Raw genomic sequence first — 19,955 nt, forward strand, 5'->3', positions numbered from 1 at the left:
TTATTTATGGATACGGAATTTCCGAGGGTTAGGGGGGACCTAAGTAGAAAAATCATGGAAAATCCTGGGAGGTGGGGGGTCATACTGGAAAAAAACCCTCCGTGGAGGGGGGGGGGGTATGGATATTTTCTGGATCCACACAATAGAATATCATTTCAGGTCAACAGAATTAGCATTTGCGAACACACTTGACAGTCACTGTCACTTTGAAAATGGTGTTGGTGGCAGACGTGGTTCAACAATTGAATGGCTTAGTGCAAGACTGACGTAAGTGACTTTTTCGGGTGAAAAATGATTTTTTCGTTCAAAAGCGCCCAAATTTTTGCATGTGGTCTCCAACGTAATAGGAAAACATTGCCCTGTGTTTGTATTCCTTGTTTTTTTCGCCTGATGTACAAAACAAAGTGGAAAGTTTACTCGCTCAAAGACGGGATCTGGAAATGAATTTCTTCAACTACGTTATGACGTAAGCTTGCGTTTGCATTATTTTGGCGCGCAAGACAACGTCAAGCTTTCGATCAGACAAGTTGAAACCTCACCTGTTGCATGAAGTCCGCTTATTTGACTCATATTTGTGCCCGCCTGGCGGTGAAAGGACTTCATTAAGTCCGGAAACCCGTAAGTCACTAGCATATCTCAAAGAAGCGAGATGTGTTGCTGTTCCAAGATCGCTAAGCGGTCGAAGGCACACTGAAGCCAGGCGAGGAGTTTGAAAGCACTTCTCACGCTAAAAAATGAGTCGATGGCGAGAAGTGGCCCATTTGCCAAATGTTGCTGTGCAGAACGTTTGGAAATAAAGAAGTGCTTTTAGACTCTAAAAAAATCTGTTTAGTCGGCCCGTAGGCCTTGCCGTGTTGAAGTTGCTCAGGGATATCCCATAATAATCTTTAATGCATCTCGATCGGTCTTGTCAGTCGATCTCAGTCGGCAATGGAAAACGTGACAAACTTACATTTCGCTCAGCCAACGGAATATTAATTGAAACAGAATCGACGGAAAAGATTTTTTTCACTGAGAAAAGTAATGTATTACTTCATTTAGACAAAAATAGCCCTAAGCCCCGATTCTTTCCAGGAATAAATGGCCAATGTTTTCATGTAAGAGAAATGATTGATCCAAAGTCGCGATTGTTGACCATTGTTGTGTTACAGTGTGACAGTTGACCTTTTGGGAACTGGGGCAAACAAACGCCAATCATATTATGGACTAGCGGCTTTCGATCGCTTGCCTTTATTATCATGGAATCCCAATGGAATGATTCGTTTGTGAGGTTAGAAGATGGCGAGAGAAAGAGACAACAGTGTAAGTCTTTTGTCTTTAAAAATGCCATTCCTTTTGCTATATATTTTCCGTTTGTTTCGGTTTTCCCGCTTAGATTCAGTTCAGTGTTTTCACAAATATACAGGGTATTTAATTATCGCAGAGACGGAGCAATTTCAGATTGACTCAGCCGTTCAAGTACTGTAATTCGGAAAAATCGTCTCTCTTCGAATGTCAAGCGTTAATTCCTTGTGGCAACATTTCACGAAATATGTTTTATAAGGTATTTGTTGTTCGTCACGCAGTCAAAGTAATGGCAAGCTGCGCTGTTATAGCTCATTGAATTTCAAAACGTTTTACATCGCAGTAGCACCTATGAAATGCCGCATTTCGCCAGTGATTTTCACTTTTTTTTTTGAAAGAATGCAAACCAAACTCTTTTTAGTTCTTAAGGAGTTTCATGTTTTCACTGATTGCAAAACGTTTCACAAAATATGTTTTATAAGGTATTCGTTGTTCGTCACGCAGTCAAAGTAATGGCAAGCATCGCTGTTATAGCACATTGGATTTCAAAACGTTTTACATCATCGCAGTAGCACCTATGAAATGTCGCATTTCGCTAGTGATTTTCACTTTTTTTTTCGAAAGAATGCAAACCCAACTCTTTTTTGTTCTAAACGAGTTTCATGTTTTCACTGATGGCAAAACGTTTCACTCTCAGAAGATAGGTAACCACCGCTAATAGACACTGGTCGTTGACTTTATTTAGATTCCCGATCATGCATGCTGTGTTTATGAAATGAAGCGTTTTCTTGTTTTATTATTTTCCCTAGGCTAGCACCAAAATAGAACACCCCTACCACAAAGTGTTTAGAGACTCTAACCCTAACCCTAACCCCTAGCCCTAGCCCTAGCCCTAGCCTTAACCCTAAACCCTAGCCCTAGCCTTCACCCTAAACCCTAGCCATAGCCCTAGCCCTAGCCCTAGCCTTAGCCCTAGCCCTAGCCCTAACCCTAGCCCTAGCCCTAGCCTTAACCCTAAACCCTAGCACTAAAACGGTAACCCTAACACTAAATGCTAAACCTAGGCCAAGGGTTAGGGTTTGCTTTTAGGTCTAACGCTAGCCGTGGGGTTATGTTACCTTTACTGTAACTGTCAAGCTATAGGCTCATCTTTCTCTAAGGCCCATGTTCATCCATTTCGTTTTGCAGCCCTGTATTATTGTTTTGAAGTCACCGTTGTCCTAATGTTTCTTTCTTTTTTTCTGAAGACAAAGCGCAAACTAACTAAAAAAATATACGGGGCTATGCTCTTCTACTCAGTTGAAGACGACACGCAAAAATTCGGGCGCTTTTGAACAAAAAAATCATTTTTCACCCGAAAAAGTCACTTACGTCAGTCTTGCACCAAGCCATTCAATTCTTGGTTCTTTGTTATGTTGTTATGTCAAAGATGTTCACACTTGTTTTAACAGAAACACGAAGTACATCAAAGTACATGTACAGTCTTATTTTTGTTGTTTATAATATCTTCTTCTTATCCATCAGCCATTACATGGAAGTGCTTTGATCCTGGAGATGTCAGATACAGGAGCAAACTACAGCTAAACTGGTTCCTTCGAAAACATATTAAAATCTGAACAGAATACAGAATTAAATTAAGGGTAAAATTGTAAAGACTAGTAGGTTTCATAGTCAATGTAGCCAGTTGAATAAAATTCTAACACCCAGTCTACGTAGACCATGATGTAGTACTGAAGTGCCATGTGCCATTCTCGTAAACCCAACCATAAGATTGTTAATGTGTGGATATTCCATTTCATGTAAATTACCACACAATAAGATACTGATTTAGCCTCTTACAATGCAGTGTTTCTGCCAGAGCACGCAATTGCGGGAATTCCGCGTTGCAATCAGAGATGGCCCACAGAAAAACGAAAAAAGGGCCAATTTGGCCCCTTCCTTTTACAAGACTGTAGGCTTAACACAGGCATAATATTTTAAAAGCCATCCCAGGACTCGATTTCATCCTTGGCGACCAAAAATTCTGGTTTAGTCACCATAATACAGCATAATGGCGACTACATTTCTCTGTGTTGACGATCAATAACGGTTATTTTGTCACATATTAAGTCCTTTTAGAAAATCATATTGAAAGATCGTTGCTTCTAAAACATTCAACATAAGAAAAGAAGTCAATCCGTCCTTTTGCTTTACTGTATTGGTTCTCTCATATTGGAAAACTTCCAAATGGCTGACCGTGTTTGAAATCGCCCTATAATACATTGCAAACCCTTGATCATTGACTACGTCATGTAGCCCTAAGGATTGTTCTCTTGTAATGCACGGATCCTTCATACTAGTATCTGATTCAAAAGAAACTTTATTGAGTAGAAACCCTTGGAAAAAAAAAATTACTATTAAATTTTATCATAGATCCTCATAAACTGCTTTATTTCTCTTGGTACCCTGGTGCATTTTTCCCTTCTGTAGCTTTCAATTTAGCGGCCCCTTTCCTAAACTAGTGAGATAATCTCAGATAGTGCAGAGTGTAATGTATAGCTCTGACGGAGTACTCATGACACAGTTCCCATATTACCCCTGCCATTCACTCCTGGTTTGCATTGACCTTGCTAGTCAGCTAGGGATTTTGAAGAGACATAATCTTAGCAGTGTGTATGTTTGATGTGTGTATTTTCATTCACAGTCTAAGAATAACTTACAATTAATTACCGTCTGTCAAGTAGCATCCTTGTATCGAGCTAACAATGTTAGAAGGCATGCGTATGACTTATTAGGGTTCTACCACAACGGAAAGCGCTCAAGGTTAGTGTGTGATCTTGTATGAAATGTATCTCCCACCTGATATGTAGTTGACACTAACGCTTATTGATTTGCGCATGCGTTTAGAGCAAATATTGGTTTTCTTCTAAAGAGAAAAATACCACAAGGAGAGCAAGGAGCTTTCTGAAACAAATATATAGCTTTTTGAAGAGATCATAGAAGTAAGGCAGGTAAACATGCCCTACCCATTTTACGTAATGCTCTCAGGTACCTACCCCCCCCCCCCCCACTTTGCTGCAAGCCTAATGAATTAAATGAAATTAATTAATTAAACAAACATTAAAGTTTACACCTTATGGCCATAGTGGCATGTTGCCATAGTGCTTCAGCGACATCAACCCCCAAACCATCCCAATAGTGCACTCTGCACTAAACATTGGCCCCTAAAAAAGATCTTCAAGAGCCTTTTTGGCCGTCAAGTAAAATTTTCTGGCTGAAACACTGCAATGTGGCAAGAACAACAGTTAGAAAAGGGAACTTCACTTTCTTAGTATTACATGGTACCTGACAGTTTTCTTGGTGCGTAAGCCAGTGGTAAAAAGGAACTTTGAGACCAACTGAATACTGATCACTGACAGCTGTTCGACATCCAACTGGTAATCAAAACAAAGAAAAGATCACCAAACAATAATACAGTGGAAGATCTTTTAACCGACATCCTACTGTGCAGACAGCTCTATTTACAACCGCCTTCAAAAAACCCATTTAAATGCCCAAACTCTGTATTTACTCAGGCCTTTCCACAAGTGACCAAGGACGCTTTAGGGGTTTACGTTTTAGACTTTCCCTTTTTAAGCTCCAAAAAGTGGACACCTGAAAGGAAATCCCATTAACCTCTGAACCTTATTTTTATCAATCAACTTCACATTGCTGTTTGACACAATTGTTTCACAGTGCATACATTTTTGTAAACTCTATCTGCTAATATTAATGTTGGTTGCTATTATGATTTGTTCTTTAACCACTAAGGGCCACTCCTAGTCCTGCAGTATACAGCGCAATTATCCTGGCATCGCATAAGGCCATAAAACAGAACAGAATCATTTACAGTAATGCTGTTTTTTTTTGTTTTGCATTCCCCATGTTTGATGATGATGATGATGATGATGATGATGATGATGCTACTACTACTACTACTAGTACTACTACTACTACTACTAGTACTACTACTACTACTACTAGTACTACTACTACTACTACTACTACTAGTACTACTACTACTACTATTAGTACTACTACTACTACTACTACTAGTACTACTACTAGTACTACTACTAGTACTACTACTACTACTACTAGTACTACTACTACTACTACTACTAGTACTACTACTACTACTACTAGTACTACTACTACTACTACTAGTACTACTACTACTACTACTACTACTAGTACTACTACTACTACTACTACTACTAGTACTACTACTAGTACTACTACTAGTACTACTACTAGTACTACTACTAGTACTACTACTAGTACTACTACTAGTACTACTACTAGTACTACTACTAGTACTACTACTAGTACTACTACTAGTACTACTACTAGTACTACTACTAGTACTACTACTAGTACTACTACTAGTACTACTAGTACTACTAGTACTACTAGTACTACTAGTACTACTAGTACTACTAGTACTACTAATACTAATACTAATACTAATACTAATACTAATAATAAAAATAAAAATAAAAATAGAAATAAAAAATGATAATAATTAAGAGTAATAACTAATATTTCTATGGTGAAATTAGCATAAACCTGAATAAAAGTTCAGGCTTGAATGGAATTCCACCTCATGAACCCTGTGATACTGATGAGAAATCTACCAACTGAAGTCATTCAAACAAAGCACAACAGACCAAACCAGACCAAATGCTAGTTACTGAGACTGCTCTTGTCAGTCATTTTTTTTTTACCAAACTTTTGATGGCTGCTGAACAAGTGACACTGTTGCACTTTTGAGGTAAAACACAGGTGTAGTGGCTAATAACCAAGACTAAGTGAACTAGTCAGAAATTAATTGCATTATTAGAGGCTGTAAATTTCTAAAAGTCAATAATCAAAAGTTGAGAATTTACTAGCAAATGTATCCACCTAGTTTATAGGCTTGTGATCTGGTGTACCACTGATGTTTTGATATAGCGTTCTTACATAAGTCTTCAATAAGTCTTCTTCCTCTTCAATATTATTGTAACAAACTTTGAGGCACAAAAATAGGAAGTGGTGTTAGGCATGGTCAGGCATTTAACCACTGTGAAGGTGTTTTTAGTTGCGAGCAGTAGCAGTCCACAGTCCGTTTCCTTGGTATTTATAAATTACTCAATTACAGCATTTCACTTGGCCTTGTTTCAAAGTCACATCAAGCCAAACGGGATGAATGGATACCTAACTTATTTTGTTTCGATCTCCTAAGCCTCAGTGCCATAGTAGAATTTTAATACTCAATAAGACTGCTCAACAAGTCTATTCTTAATGATTAGCATCAAGGTTTACATACCGTGTTTTCTAATGAAGCATTAGCGACAACTAGCTTTCTCATGAACTGGAAGAATTCTACACTGTATTGTATTCGATTGTGAAGGAAATGTACATTTTGTTTACACACTGCTCTCTTGATCACTGCTGGCATCTGGCAGTCTAAACATAAATGTGAAAACAAGTGAAAACAAAATTAATTCTATTCTTTTGTTTAGACCATAACATAGTTGAAACTTGAATAGCTCGGTGTACCAAATAGCCTCCCTTGTAAGAAAAGCTTACAAGTCTAACTATAATTTGTCGCTTACATTATAAATTTGCTTGCTTACAATGAACTGGGATTCAAACATGCAAAGTTCTCTAAAGCAACTGGTCAGTTATGAGAATGGGCTCTTGTCAGTACTATTTATTACAGTACTAACGTGTACTGACATTATATATCAATGTCTTGGATGACAGAAATGATTATATCAGAGAGGAGTTGCTCAATAGAAACATCCTTCATGGAAGCAGTGGCTTCAGAAAGTTCACTATCTTGCCCGTTGGGAAATTCCATCACCTTATGAGAACTATAAAGACATCAGGAAGACCAGTTGGCAATTCCTGAAAGTAGTTCTGGTCGCTTATGAGAGCTTTAATATTGCCATTGAATGACCCTTGGAAGTGTTTAAGAGCAGCTTCGCCTAAATATCAACTAGACTTGGAAATAGCGAAAAAATCGACTTTCTTCAAACTCGCCCAGAATGAAGCCTTATGGGCACTAGTTGCAAAAATATTGTTTTAAGTTCGATAAATCACAAATTATTTTTTTACGCAATTTTTTCATTTTGATGTCCCAAATCGGCCAAAATCGATTGAAAATGAGCGACATATTCAGAGGCTGGTAAAGTCAAAAGTAAAATTCTTCATTACAAACTGATTGCGCGTCGTATTTGTACTTTCTTTCTTGTATATTTAGAGCTAAATAGATTGCGATTTGATTAGAACTAAAATATTTGACGAATTTTCTAAATTAACGACCCAAGATAGCTTAACAAGAGGTCTACATTTAGCCTATTTTCAAATGCTAAAAAGGCGTTCTGGTACACGGCTTTTCCCAAAACGACTTGTTTGGTCCGAAAGAGCATTGTTTCCTCTTCAAATTAGTGAATACAATTTTTGGGTAAATAAAACTGCGAGCGCTGAGATAGCGAACTAAATGCAGCACTTCTTCCTGAAAACGTGACCTTTGACCCAAGCCTGACGAAACCGATTACTGAAACAAAAGCAAATGCTTCGTTATTTTGAAACATTTTCTAGTGATATCTCTCCGAAACCATTATTGCAAGAAACTACTTCCAGATATGAAATCTTACAGGGTCAAAGAAGTAGCTAAAAGGCGCATTTTGACAGATTAACTTTGTTTGTCGCGAATTGAAGTCAATGACCGTCAACGAATTCGAGTGAAATTTGCGAACTTGAAGTATGTTAGCCAATACTTACCTGAATATTTATGTTTACAGCAGAATCGTCTTCTTGGATTAGCCTTCAAAAGAAGCTGGATCCAGCTTTGGAAACCTCTAAAAGAAGAATTGTTTAATGTTCCGTGACCTGTCCGCTGCTATAAATTCCATGCACATGCCGACCGTATGTTTGTCGTGAAACCAACTGAACTCCACTGACAGTTTCAATACACAACCCCAAAATAAACAATCCCGCAAAATGTAAAGTGAAATTGGCTGTCTTCGTGAACATTTAGAAGCTAGAGTCAAGTTCCATTACCTTTAAAAAGTGTTTGATTTTATTTGTTTGCGTCGACTTTGTTCCCCACTCAGTATTTCTTACTGTCACGTTTGAATACCGCGAATAGGTCATGCCAAAACACTGCAGATCGTGCAGACTGTAGACACCTGTTTGGGCCTTTAATTTCGATTCATTTTCTGGGGGCTCTAGTTACAAAATAGTGTTCAACATATCTGAAAGTTTGTCATTTATCCACAGGCTGTACAAGTGCAGTATGTGTCTTTTGATTCGATAGACAAACGCGTGAAAGACTTTGTATGGGAAACTTACTCAGTCTGCATGGTCTGTGGTGTTTTGGCGTGACCGATATGCAGTATTCGAAAGTGATGGTAACTACTGAGTGAACAAAGTAAAATCAAGTACTTTTTAAAGATAATGGATCTTGGCTCTAGCTTCTAAATGTTCACGAAGACAGCCAATTTCACTTTACATTTTTGGGGATTGTTTATTTTGGGGTTGCCTATTGAAACTGTCAGTGGAGTTCAGTTGGTTTCACGACAAACATACGGTCGGCATGTGCATGGAATTTATAGCAGCGGACAGGTCACGGAACATTAAACAATTCTTCCTTTAGAGGTTTCCAAAGCTGGATCCAGCTTCTTTTGACGGCTAATCCAAGAAGACGATTTTGCTGTAAACATAAATATTCAGGTAAGTATCGGCTAACATACTTCAAGTTCGCAAATTTCACTCGAATTCGTTGACGGTCATTGACTTCAATTCTCGGCAAACAAAGTTAATCTGTCAAAATGCGCCTTTTAGCTACTTCTTTGACCCTGTAAGATTTCATATCTGGAAGTAGTTTCTTGCAATAATGGTTTCGGAGAGATATCACTAGAAAATGTTTCAAAATAACGAAGCGTTTGCTTTTGTTTCAATAATCGGTTTCGTTAGGCTTGGGTCAAAGGCCACGTTTTCAGGAAGAAGTGCTGCATTTAGTTCGCTATCTCAGCGCTCGCAGTTTTATTTACCCAAAAATTGTATTCACTAATTTGAAGAGGAAACAATGCTCTTTCGGACCAAACAAGTCGTTTTGGGAAAAGCCGTGTACCAGAACGCCTTTTTAGCATTTGAAAATAGGCTAAATGTAGACCTCTTGTTAAGCTATCTTGGGTCGTTAATTTAGAAAATTCGTCAAATATTTTAGTTCTAATCAAATCGCAATCTATTTAGCTCTAAATATACAAGAAAGGAAGTACAAATACGACGGGTAATCAGTTTGTAATGAAGAATTTTACTTTTGACTTTACGAGCCTCTGAATATGCCGCTCATTTTCAATCGATTTTGGCCGATTTGGGGCATCAAAACGAAAAAATTGCGTAAAAAAATAATTTGTGATTTATCGAACTTAAAACAATATTTTTGTAACTAGTGCCCATAGGGCTTCATTCTGGTCGAGATTGAAGAAATTCGATTTTTTCGCTATTTCCAAGTCTAGTTGATATTTAGGCGAAGCTGCTCTTAAGTTTCCTCACTTCAAATTCACCTCTGTTACCCTTTTTACACTTTTGTCACAAGAAAGCTGCACTACATTTTGAAACAATCAAAACTCAGTAATTTTTCAACTGTACTATTGTGCTGAGATGTTCGTTAAATTTGACAAAATTAAGAGCTCCAACAAGAAGGTGAAAATCCCTCACCCTCCATGAATTCTATTCATGTACTTACTTCTGTCTACATCGATTGTTCTGTTTTGATCCAAAACATCAAGACGTTCATAAAAAAGGATATAGGCATTCCACCATCTCTTTTGTCTTCTATAGGACATCCTAACACAGACAATAAGTAAGTGACATTGACTAAAACTGTAACGAGGATAAAATCATACGTAAAGAGCACTTTTGCCCACCTTTTTAGCATGTGATCAAACACTTCTCCCATGTACTCTCCTCCAAAACACTGAGTCTTTAATTCCTGTTAACAAATACAGTATGTACATGTAATCTGCTGAAACAGTTATAAAATACAACGGATAAAACAGTAAGTCAAAACAGCAATATTCTTCTATAATTATGTTGTGAAAAAAGCCTGCAAATAATTTTATCAAATTTTTTTGCTAAGAGTTTGAAATATTTTCAGAGCGTAAAATTTACCAGAAAATTGCCACATGATCAACTGTGATCTTTTAATGTTTTAGTATAATTCTATTAGAAGACTAGTTAGTTATCTAAATCCTCTTCACAGACACTATAAAGACACAAAACCGCCATCTTGTTAACAATCGCACACTGCTAGGCTTCTAACCATCTACAATAGAATCAACAGTGGGTAGTGTAACCAATAAGAGAATGACCATTGTGACGGAACGTTAGTAGATGTATACTTTTATTGCATACAAAGAACTGAACAAGCAACAATACCTCATCATCATCCATTTTGCATTCCGAGACTTCACCGTCATCAAATTTGTACCATTTGGGTGAAATATCTGGAGACACTCTAAAACAACAAAATAAAACAGTTGGCTCCCATCAATAGAGCAGAGAATTTAGTAATTCATTCAATGGATAGCACAAGAAAAATTCACTTAGATGGGTACAGCTTCCTGTAGGATGACCACCCATCATTTAAAGGTCATCAAAGCAGCACAGCTCCTAATTGATCTGGTGTTCTTATTTTTTGTGGTGGTGGTGGTAGAGAGGAAAAGAAAAGGACACTGCCGTTGAGGATGAAAGTACAAACAGATGAGGGTGGAAGGCCAAGAGGGTGGTCGAAGGACAATATGGAGAAGGACTGATGAAAAAGTGTGGAATGGGGCAGGATGGATGTGCTGGAATGTAGCACAGAACGGTGATGCTTGGTCAGACAAAATGCACCCTCTGGTATAGAAAGAATTAAGCTATTTATGCTAAGTGAGTAAAACATAATAATTATTTCATGAAGACAGGAAAATGACCAATTTAGTTTACAAACAAATAATTATGCAATGAACATTATGCAATGAAAACAAGAGAATACTAGATAACTGGTTTAAAACTGAAGATTTCTTTCAACATGTTTGAAATGAGACAACTTTTGGGGATAAATTTATATTAGTTTGTAAACTTATCTAATCCCAACATTCTTTTAAACAAATATTAATTTTAGCAATTTTAGCACTCTTTTGAACATTCTTCATGCATGTAGTAATAATTTTAAATTTATGTGAATTGCTTTCTATATTGATTGCAAATTTTAAATGTTTCATTACATCACAAATTTTTATCCGTTGAAGACAGTAGACCGGCTGTTGAAACCTCACGTTTTTTAATACTAATCACCAGAGAACGCTTTGTTCTATCTTATCATGATCAATCCTGGTAAAGGATCCACAGTATTTTTATATAAACTAATCTAGTCGATTGTTACCTTTGCAGGACATAAGAGTAATAATGTCCACCACTGGCTTGTCCACTGTGTACTAAGATTCCCACTAATCGATACTTTGTACTGCTTACTTTTTTCACATTTTTTTCTTCCTCTGATTCTGACTCAGTTGAGTTTTGTGTGATTTCACCTTAAAAGAAAAAAGTCTCCAATTTTAGTCTACATCATTAATCCAGGATATTGTCAAAGGATAAATGTACAGCACTGAGTACAAGTGATGAGAGATAATAATTCTTTTATTGAGAGAGAGAATTCATCCTATACTAGTAAACAAAATGAACAGAGCCGTTAGACATAGACATAGACAGTTTATTTTACTTGGTTGCACACTTACCTACTGTAACGATGCATCCCATAGACTTGATAAAAAGAGTCTATAGGAAGCACCAGCTAGTTTACAGGTGCACCACGAAAACACCGATGTGGAGTTTTGTTTCATGTCATGAATGTTTGCAGATGTTTAATTTAATTTCTGCATAAATTCTTTGATATGTTGCTGTCTTGAAACTACTTTTTTGAACTTTCATTTGGTCTTGCAAATTTTTAACTGACCATGTGATTTTACCCAAAATATTTGGGGAATTTTGTCTACATTATTTTGGCAGAATGAGATATGCTTCTGCTTTTGAACAATACTGCAGCAATACACAACTCCAAGAAATGGCATTTAAAAGTGTGAGGGTCATGGTGATATCACATGCTAATTTTTTTCAAGGAAAGTTTTTAAAGGACAGTATGAAGCAAGACCAGAATTTCCAGTGGGGTGAATTGAGGAGACTTCAGACCAAAACTCCCTGTGTGGAATAAATATGGAAATGTTCTGAAAAATTGTTGAAAAACAATGTTGCAATGGAGATACATAACCTAATTGTAACTGTGGATTTTTTTCTAGTTCATGAAGTCAAAATCAAAACAACCTGTAGTTTGCAAGTTTTCAAGCATAAATTTCAAGTCCAAAAATAAATAGTGAGTAGTATTTTGACAAAAATAATAGTAACAGACTGCTCATTTACTTAAAGTTATTCCCCTCAACTGCATAGCACATCCTTGCTGTACACAATTTTCATGTTATCACGACCCCGTGCATATACACAACATTAAGCTAAGTTCAACAGCAAAATAAATGATCAGTTTCTCCTACATGTGTAACTGGTGATGAGTTTATAGGGGTTAGTCAAGATCACTCGCTGGCTTGCTTGATTCCCGTAAACATGCACGTATTTTGGAGCATATGAACTCCCTCACAGGGTAGGTGAGGCACGTGGCCCTTTGAAAAAAATACTAAGAAACTGCTTGTTTGCCATTTTCCAGAGATATTTCTGGTATTTATTGTGTTTGGGCCTTATGCATCCCATGTATTTTGTGGGAACTAATTTTTGCAATTGTAGAAGACTTGTTTTTCTTACTGGGTACTACTGAGGATATAGAAAACACGCCATTTGAGTTGCGCATGTGGTTTCGTATGAATTTTATGAGTGGTGTATTTTCCAGTAAAACAGTCATGTCTATAATTATAATAAATAACATAATGATCAAGTGGGCAAAGTTTTACATGTAGAACTTTTTTATCATTCCACCTTTTTCAGTAGAATGCTATTCTCCTTGCATGATGTGACTGAAAAGGACTGCCATAACATCAAGTGGAACCTCACCTTGAAGCTTTGCAAGTCCAAGTTCTGTAAATGGCTCCATATCAATGTCACGGGGAAATTCAAAGTAATCATTGAATTTCACGGCACACTCTCTGATTAAAAGGATCAATAGATGACCAGTTAATACTGATGGAAGGGAGCCTAAACTACATTGACACTTTCCATATAGAAGATTTTCTATATATAAGAGTTGCTAACTGCTAACCATAACATCAAGTCTAGGAAATCACATTATGATTTTAACAGGGATTCTCAAATTAATTAGTAGAGGCTAGTGTTAGGTCTCACCTTTCCCAGTCATAGTCAAATCGTTTCAGCTGAATTGCTAGCACTCGTGGAAGTTTCTTAATGCACATCCGCTTGACTGTGTCAACCTAAAAATAGCAATGCAATCAGATATAGACAAAGGTGGGAACAATGTCTGGTAAACGATGAAATATAATTATTTCTGTTGAGCAAACAAAATCTTTGAGATACATTAAAACTATCATGAAATAATATAATTGAGACAAACTGATACCTAAAGAATTTCTTCAAAGGCGTAGCTAGGGGGTGTCCTGGGGTGCCTGAGACCTCCCCCCCTTTTGTAAGCCTTTTTTAAGCAAACAACCTAAAACATGGTGTGGAGGTCGACATGACAATGTGTTGAGTACCCTCACTTTGACATAGTGTGACCCTCCCTTTAAAAAAAATCCTGGCTACAACCCTGTTCTTAGTTATCTTGATCTATTCAAAGTATCTATCCATTTTAAAACTGCATATCACTGCAGGGCAATGTCAGCATTACATTTAGCCTTCCTTGCAATGTGGGTTAACTTAGTAATCTCAAGTTAAATGAAGGAAAATAGGACACAAAATGAAGAGGTGGTTTTACAGTGTACTCTCATAATATATTGATGACTACACAGAAAAGGAACTACGAGTTTGAGACAGATTTGAGAGACTGGCAGCCCAGCTGTTTTGGAGGGGACCGTTTTCTTTTTGCTTTGCAATACTAAAGGTACACATGCTTGGGAATATCCAGCTTCTCCAGGGAACAATTTCTCTTTGTCAGTATAACATTTTGCATCAACTAAAGTTGTACTTTCTCATCTACTTGCATGGAAATTTGAATTCGAGTAAAGCCATTTTAGTGATCAAACCAAAAGGAGGAATTATGTAATACTAGTCAAGAGTTAAACTCCCTTAACCCAAGGTTAACTAGGTTAAGTAGCAGACCCACAAACCCTGCTTTGACCAATGTTTTACTGTCAGGTTAACAAACCTGACAGATTATTAATTTTGTATCACAAGATTATATAAGCCTCTTTTGAACAACTGGGCCCAGCTGAATAATTCCATAAAGTTAGCAGTCAATTCCTTGCCATTAAAGGTCCCTTATACATGACTTTTTGTAACAACTAAATCAGGTCTCAATGACAGAAGATGACTTGGACATATTCACTGTGTAACACTGGGGCAAAAAAGGTGTACTACAGGGGCAAAGAACAACAAAGATAACACAGTTAGTTCACCCGGGGGATCGTGTGAAGATAGTGAGACATTTTCCAAACACTTCCAAAGATCACCCAAACCCTTCCAGATAATTAAGAATATCACCTGAAACATGCCCTTCCAAGTTCTTAAGATCATATGAAGATCGCCGAAGATTTGCAAAGATCTTGGATGATTATCCAACAGTATCAGAAATTGTGAGAATATTTTCCAAAATTTCCTAAGATGGGCACTATGCCACAGCCAAGTTGTCAATTTATGTAAAGCCAAAGGCTGCAAATAGTCTATAATTATTCATGTGTATTATAAACAAGTAATCAAATGGAATATTTGCTTGCGAATATAATTTTTATGTTTTTTCGCATTTGGGTTATTTTAGCCTTTTATAGTTATGTAATTACTGTAGATGGCATGTAACAATGCATGTCACATGTGCTAAGGGATTGGGGGAATATAAATGCGTCATATCTCCTCTTGGCAAAGTTCTTACACAGTAGCCTCTCCCAAGTACACCTCCATTCACTCAGATTTCTCATTGCGCGAAGATGTTTCTATTTGAATTCCTACCTCCTTGCCTTTTCCTGTCTACGTTATCTTACTTTAATGACTATTTCAAACCATTCAGCGTTTTTGTGACCCTTACCTTTACTGGTCAAAAATATTTCTAACAGATGGTAATATTTTATATGAATTACAAACTGGTTATTTTTAATAAAGCAGCTTTGGGATTTCTCTCAGCTATTTTAATCCAAATCTTGGTGTGGGAGTAAATTTGTTGCCTAGTAAACAAGCTCAGTCATTACAGCACTTGTCAATAACGATTATTCAAGAGAACAGAGTGGGAAGATTGTAAACGATTATTCTCTGCAATTTGGAATAAAATTAATACATACACTGTAAATAGGAGTAACCATTTCAAAGGCTAACAAATTTGGTGCAGTCCTTATTTACAGTTATTGTAAATAAGGACTGCACCAATTTTGTTAGCCTTTGAAACATTTACTTCTGCTTAGAGTTTATGTCTTTCAAATTACACTTTAAATCAAGTGATGGCAAATAGCAGTCCTATTTATGAGGTTCAACTGTGTTTGCTGTACACCAAGAACTTATGTAGATTTCTTGTGAACACCACAGAAAGTAGTGGAAATGTATCATAAAAATTGTTACGTTGGAAAAGAAATGATTACCTTTTTGTCACACTTTTCACAGTGGTATGCATTGGCTCCTTCAAGCAAGTCACCTTTGACAAATTGTTCCATGGAGTCCAATAAACTCTGATGATTACGAATGTCCACATTCAGAGCAATGAATGGTGCTTCACGAGAATACCTGATGTAGAAAAAGATCTAGCTTGCCATAATGAAGTGAAACAAGAATTCTCAGACAGATCTCTCACAGTTTTTGTTCAAGAGATATTGAAGTATTTAAAATATGCAAATTAGTGAAGTGATGACATTACAAACTCAACCAAATTTTCATCAAATTGGTGAAAGAGACATCTGAACCAATTTCTACCAGAAATGTTTGATTCTTTACAGCAAGATTCTACTGGATGTGCTCCACAATATAACCTTAACGATTTTTTTATCATGGCAACTAATTATCACAATATGCTGATGACAAAATTGCCTTTGTTTCAAACTGTTGTCAACCTTTCAAGAAGCTTCAGGCCTGAAAATGAATAAAAGTAAAACTGAAGGAATGGTGGGCACAAGCTGCAAAAACACAGCAAAACTCCTTGGAATTGCCTGTTCAGCCAACTCCATACTTGTGCTGGAAATTAATATCTTATCTGAGTCGCTTGTTTCTTCCCCTGTTTTGGGGCTGTTTCCTCTATGGTTTTACTAATCATAGAATAAAGGATTACTGGCATTTCTAAGAAAATACCATGTTGTGCAAACTACAAATGACTTTTGGAAGAAATGTTGTATACCTGTGAGGGCAACCTTTACAGATTTTCTGATCAGCAAAGCTGCCACCCAATGTGTTGGAAAACAGTGGCTCACTACCCAACGCCTTCAATCCTTCATCTAAGTTATCAACCAAGTTGTTGAAAAACTCCAGAGCATCATGTTGTTCTCGTAAATTTACTGGTTCACCCCACAGCCTATCACAAAAACATTAGTAAACTCTTGTTCAATGAGTAATCACAACGCATCATTAGAAACAACTTGAGGGACTGCACTTAAATGGAATTGATACAATGGATGATTTGATTTGCTAATAAAAACATATCTAAAACTTCCAACATAATTATAAAATAAATTAATATGTCTACAATCATTGGAAAGCATGGCACTGATTATTTTATATGTAGCATAATTTTATGAATTAACTACACAATTTGCATTGTGACAAGAAAATAACATAAACATAATAATTATTATTAAATGTGTGAAACTATAGTTAAAAGTTCTTCCTGGCTGCATTAAGAATGTATGATTACTAGAGTGTAACTGATGTCATAAACTATCCTTCAAAGAAAAAGTTGATCATTAGCATCATCAGGTGACACTATGGCAAAACAATTGTAGCAAAATTCAAAAGAGATTTCCTGATGATAATTTATAATGATACAATGATATCATATGATGTATGATATCATATGATAATTTATTATATGGTTGTGTCTCACAAGGACTGGGAACTACTGAATTCACAAATTTGATTGTCTGAAATCAATATTGAAGGTGGTCTAGATTTCCCATCTAGACCGGCATCTAGACCGATATAGTTTTAAGGTAAAAAATTCCAAACTAAAATACTTTTTTCTTCTAACAATATTTATTTATGGGAGTGCCAAAAAGCCTGATGAGAATAAAAAAGTAGAGGGGACAAGGAAACTTTGGCAGATTTAAGTTCAGGTCATTGCCGTTCGTAAGCAAAATGTCAGCTAGTAAAAACCAGTTACATTAAACAAGTAATTTGTTCTTGTTTGCCATATAATAAAGGAGGCAGCGTGGCCAAGTGGTCAGAGCACTGGATTTGAAATCCGTAGGTTTCGGGTTCAAATCCAGTTCTGACCGCTAGCTGATGTTGTTCTGGGTAGCTCCGAGTTCAACTTCTTGGCTCTTGGTTATGCTTGTTAATAGCCAACTGGTCTGCCTCCCGCCAGTTGGGATTCTTAACCTAGTTATGTTCATTTGGATATTTATTTATCACTGTTTGTTTACATTGGTCCTGAAAAGATCTTATTAACTGAACTTAGTCGGTCTTTAAGGGAGAATCTTGACCTCGGTCATCTGTACTCACTGTGTTCGGTCTGTACTCACGACCTTAGTCAAGATTCTCCCATACAGAACTCCTGCTTGGTTAATAAGAGCTCAATATTCCTGATGAAATAATGATTCTAATCATTATCTCCAGTCAATTGACTACATCAGGTGATGAATGGGTAATGCAAATTCAGTTTCAACAACCAATTTTCATTCAATGCACTCCTAAGAATAATAACAATAAGAATAACAATAACAGTAACAACAACAATAATCATCATCATCAATAACAACTTTTCAAAATATAAACAAGTGAATATTAAAGTTAATAGCCGACCTCTCGGTATTATTGTGAAACTGCTCTCAAGGCAAAGTGAATAAGGTTACTTCCCACCTTTGTGGGTGTCCTCTGGAAAAAATCGTACACACGCCAGTTTCAATAAAACCCCAACAAACTATATATCAAAAGAAAGCTTAATAAATGTAGTTTACGATAAAAATACAATTTAAGCGAGTTTTTCTTTTAGGATGTGTCAGCAGCCGTGAAATGACTGAGGGTTCTTCTACTGGATTTATCGGCTATCGGATGCTGCTGCACGAGCAAAATAGCTGCACTGTCTTATTCACAAGGCATCAATAAAGAAAAGTGTGTTGGGCTTTTCAATATGCTGATTAGTTGTCTAGATATCCACATCTTAAGCTGGAGTAGCTAAAAATATGCAAGACGTGTTGCGTAAATGGACTCCTAGGGAAAAAATGCTAAATATCAAAATTTCCCGACACACTTTCGTCTGTCATTATCCCTAGAATTTTCTAACGAAATTTCACAAAAAGCCCTCAAATCGGCATACCCTATAAATTTGCTCAATGTGGAGGTACTCCTCCCAAAATCAAATGCAAGATTTTAGCTTGTAAAGATTCATAAACAACTCGTGCCACCCTAGGAGATTATCTTGCCTTATGAAACTGCAAACCAATGGAACAATAGGACCTCCTAGCGTCAATGACAATGGATCAGGATTTCCTGGGAAAAGCATCGCATTGTAACATGTTTTCTACCTCGCTGTCACATTGAAGAGAAAGACACTAAAACAGGCAAAGCAGCCAAAGGCAAGAGAACAAATGCGCGACATAAACAATACCAAATAACATAAAATACGAGTTCCAAGATGAGTGTTTGCCGTGAAATTTCCCATGGCAGTTTCGTCCATTTAGCGATTATGACACCTTCCTGGTTTATTAACTTCATTTGAAAATACATTTTTTCTAAATAACTCGGCTGCTTTTTGAGATTTTCAATATTTTTCTTTTGTAAACTTTAGATAAGATGACTGACTTAAATTTTTTCAAATGAGAGGGAAAATGATTTTTTGTGCCCTTGAAGGTGGGAAGTAACCTTAATGCAAAGATTTGATTTCTATATTTTTACAGTCTCTACAAAATCGAGTTTGCTGATTGAAGACATTATCAACTAAGAAAATTTAGATGTTACAAATAAATAAGCAAAAAAAGCGATGGAGTCCAGTTTAGTTCACCTGATGCGGGAGGTACTGTGATCAAGGAGGCAGTCCTCTCAAGGCGAGGCCCTTTCATTGCACTTCTATCGGGTTGACCCTTGCGTTTTTTGTAGGAGGCAGCATGACCGAGTGGTTAGAGCGCCGGATTTGCAATCTGTAGGTCACGGGTTCAAATCCCGTTCTGACCACTAGCTGATCTTGTTCTCAGTAGCCCCGAGTTCAACTTCTCGATTACACTTGTAAATAGCCAACTGGTCTGCCTCCCGCCAGTTGGGATTCTTAACCTAGTTATGTTTATTTGAATATTTATTTATCATTGTTTGTTTACATTGGTCCT

The 19,955-nt window shown here is 36.8% G+C and overlaps 1 protein-coding gene across 2 annotated transcripts in view; it reads right to left on the reverse strand.

Annotated features, from left to right (window-relative positions):
• Positions 1-19,955, reverse strand: part of LOC110049637 (ubiquitin carboxyl-terminal hydrolase 9X-like) — a 195,556-nt gene that overhangs the window by 19,366 nt on the left and 156,235 nt on the right. Inside the window, exons 46-55 of one of the 2 annotated variants that reach the window (XM_089293533.1) lie at positions 16,820-16,993; positions 16,074-16,215; positions 13,681-13,766; positions 13,393-13,484; positions 11,723-11,870; positions 10,735-10,813; positions 10,224-10,288; positions 10,043-10,131; positions 6,611-6,750; positions 4,609-4,697 (exon numbers count right to left, since the gene is read on the reverse strand). In XM_089293533.1, the coding sequence (XP_089149659.1) occupies positions 4,609-4,697; positions 6,611-6,750; positions 10,043-10,131; positions 10,224-10,288; positions 10,735-10,813; positions 11,723-11,870; positions 13,393-13,484; positions 13,681-13,766; positions 16,074-16,215; positions 16,820-16,993 (1,104 nt within the window). Of the gene's footprint in view, positions 1-4,608; positions 4,698-6,610; positions 6,751-10,042; positions 10,144-10,223; positions 10,289-10,734; positions 10,814-11,722; positions 11,871-13,392; positions 13,485-13,680; positions 13,767-16,073; positions 16,216-16,819; positions 16,994-19,955 lie in introns of both variants that reach the window. The other variant, XM_089293532.1, reaches the window with a different exon arrangement.

The sequence above is a fragment of the Orbicella faveolata genome, unplaced genomic scaffold (assembly GCF_042242905.1).
Source record: "Orbicella faveolata isolate gen_17 unplaced genomic scaffold, um_ofav_v1 contig_25, whole genome shotgun sequence".
Lineage (NCBI taxonomy): Eukaryota > Metazoa > Cnidaria > Anthozoa > Scleractinia > Merulinidae > Orbicella > Orbicella faveolata.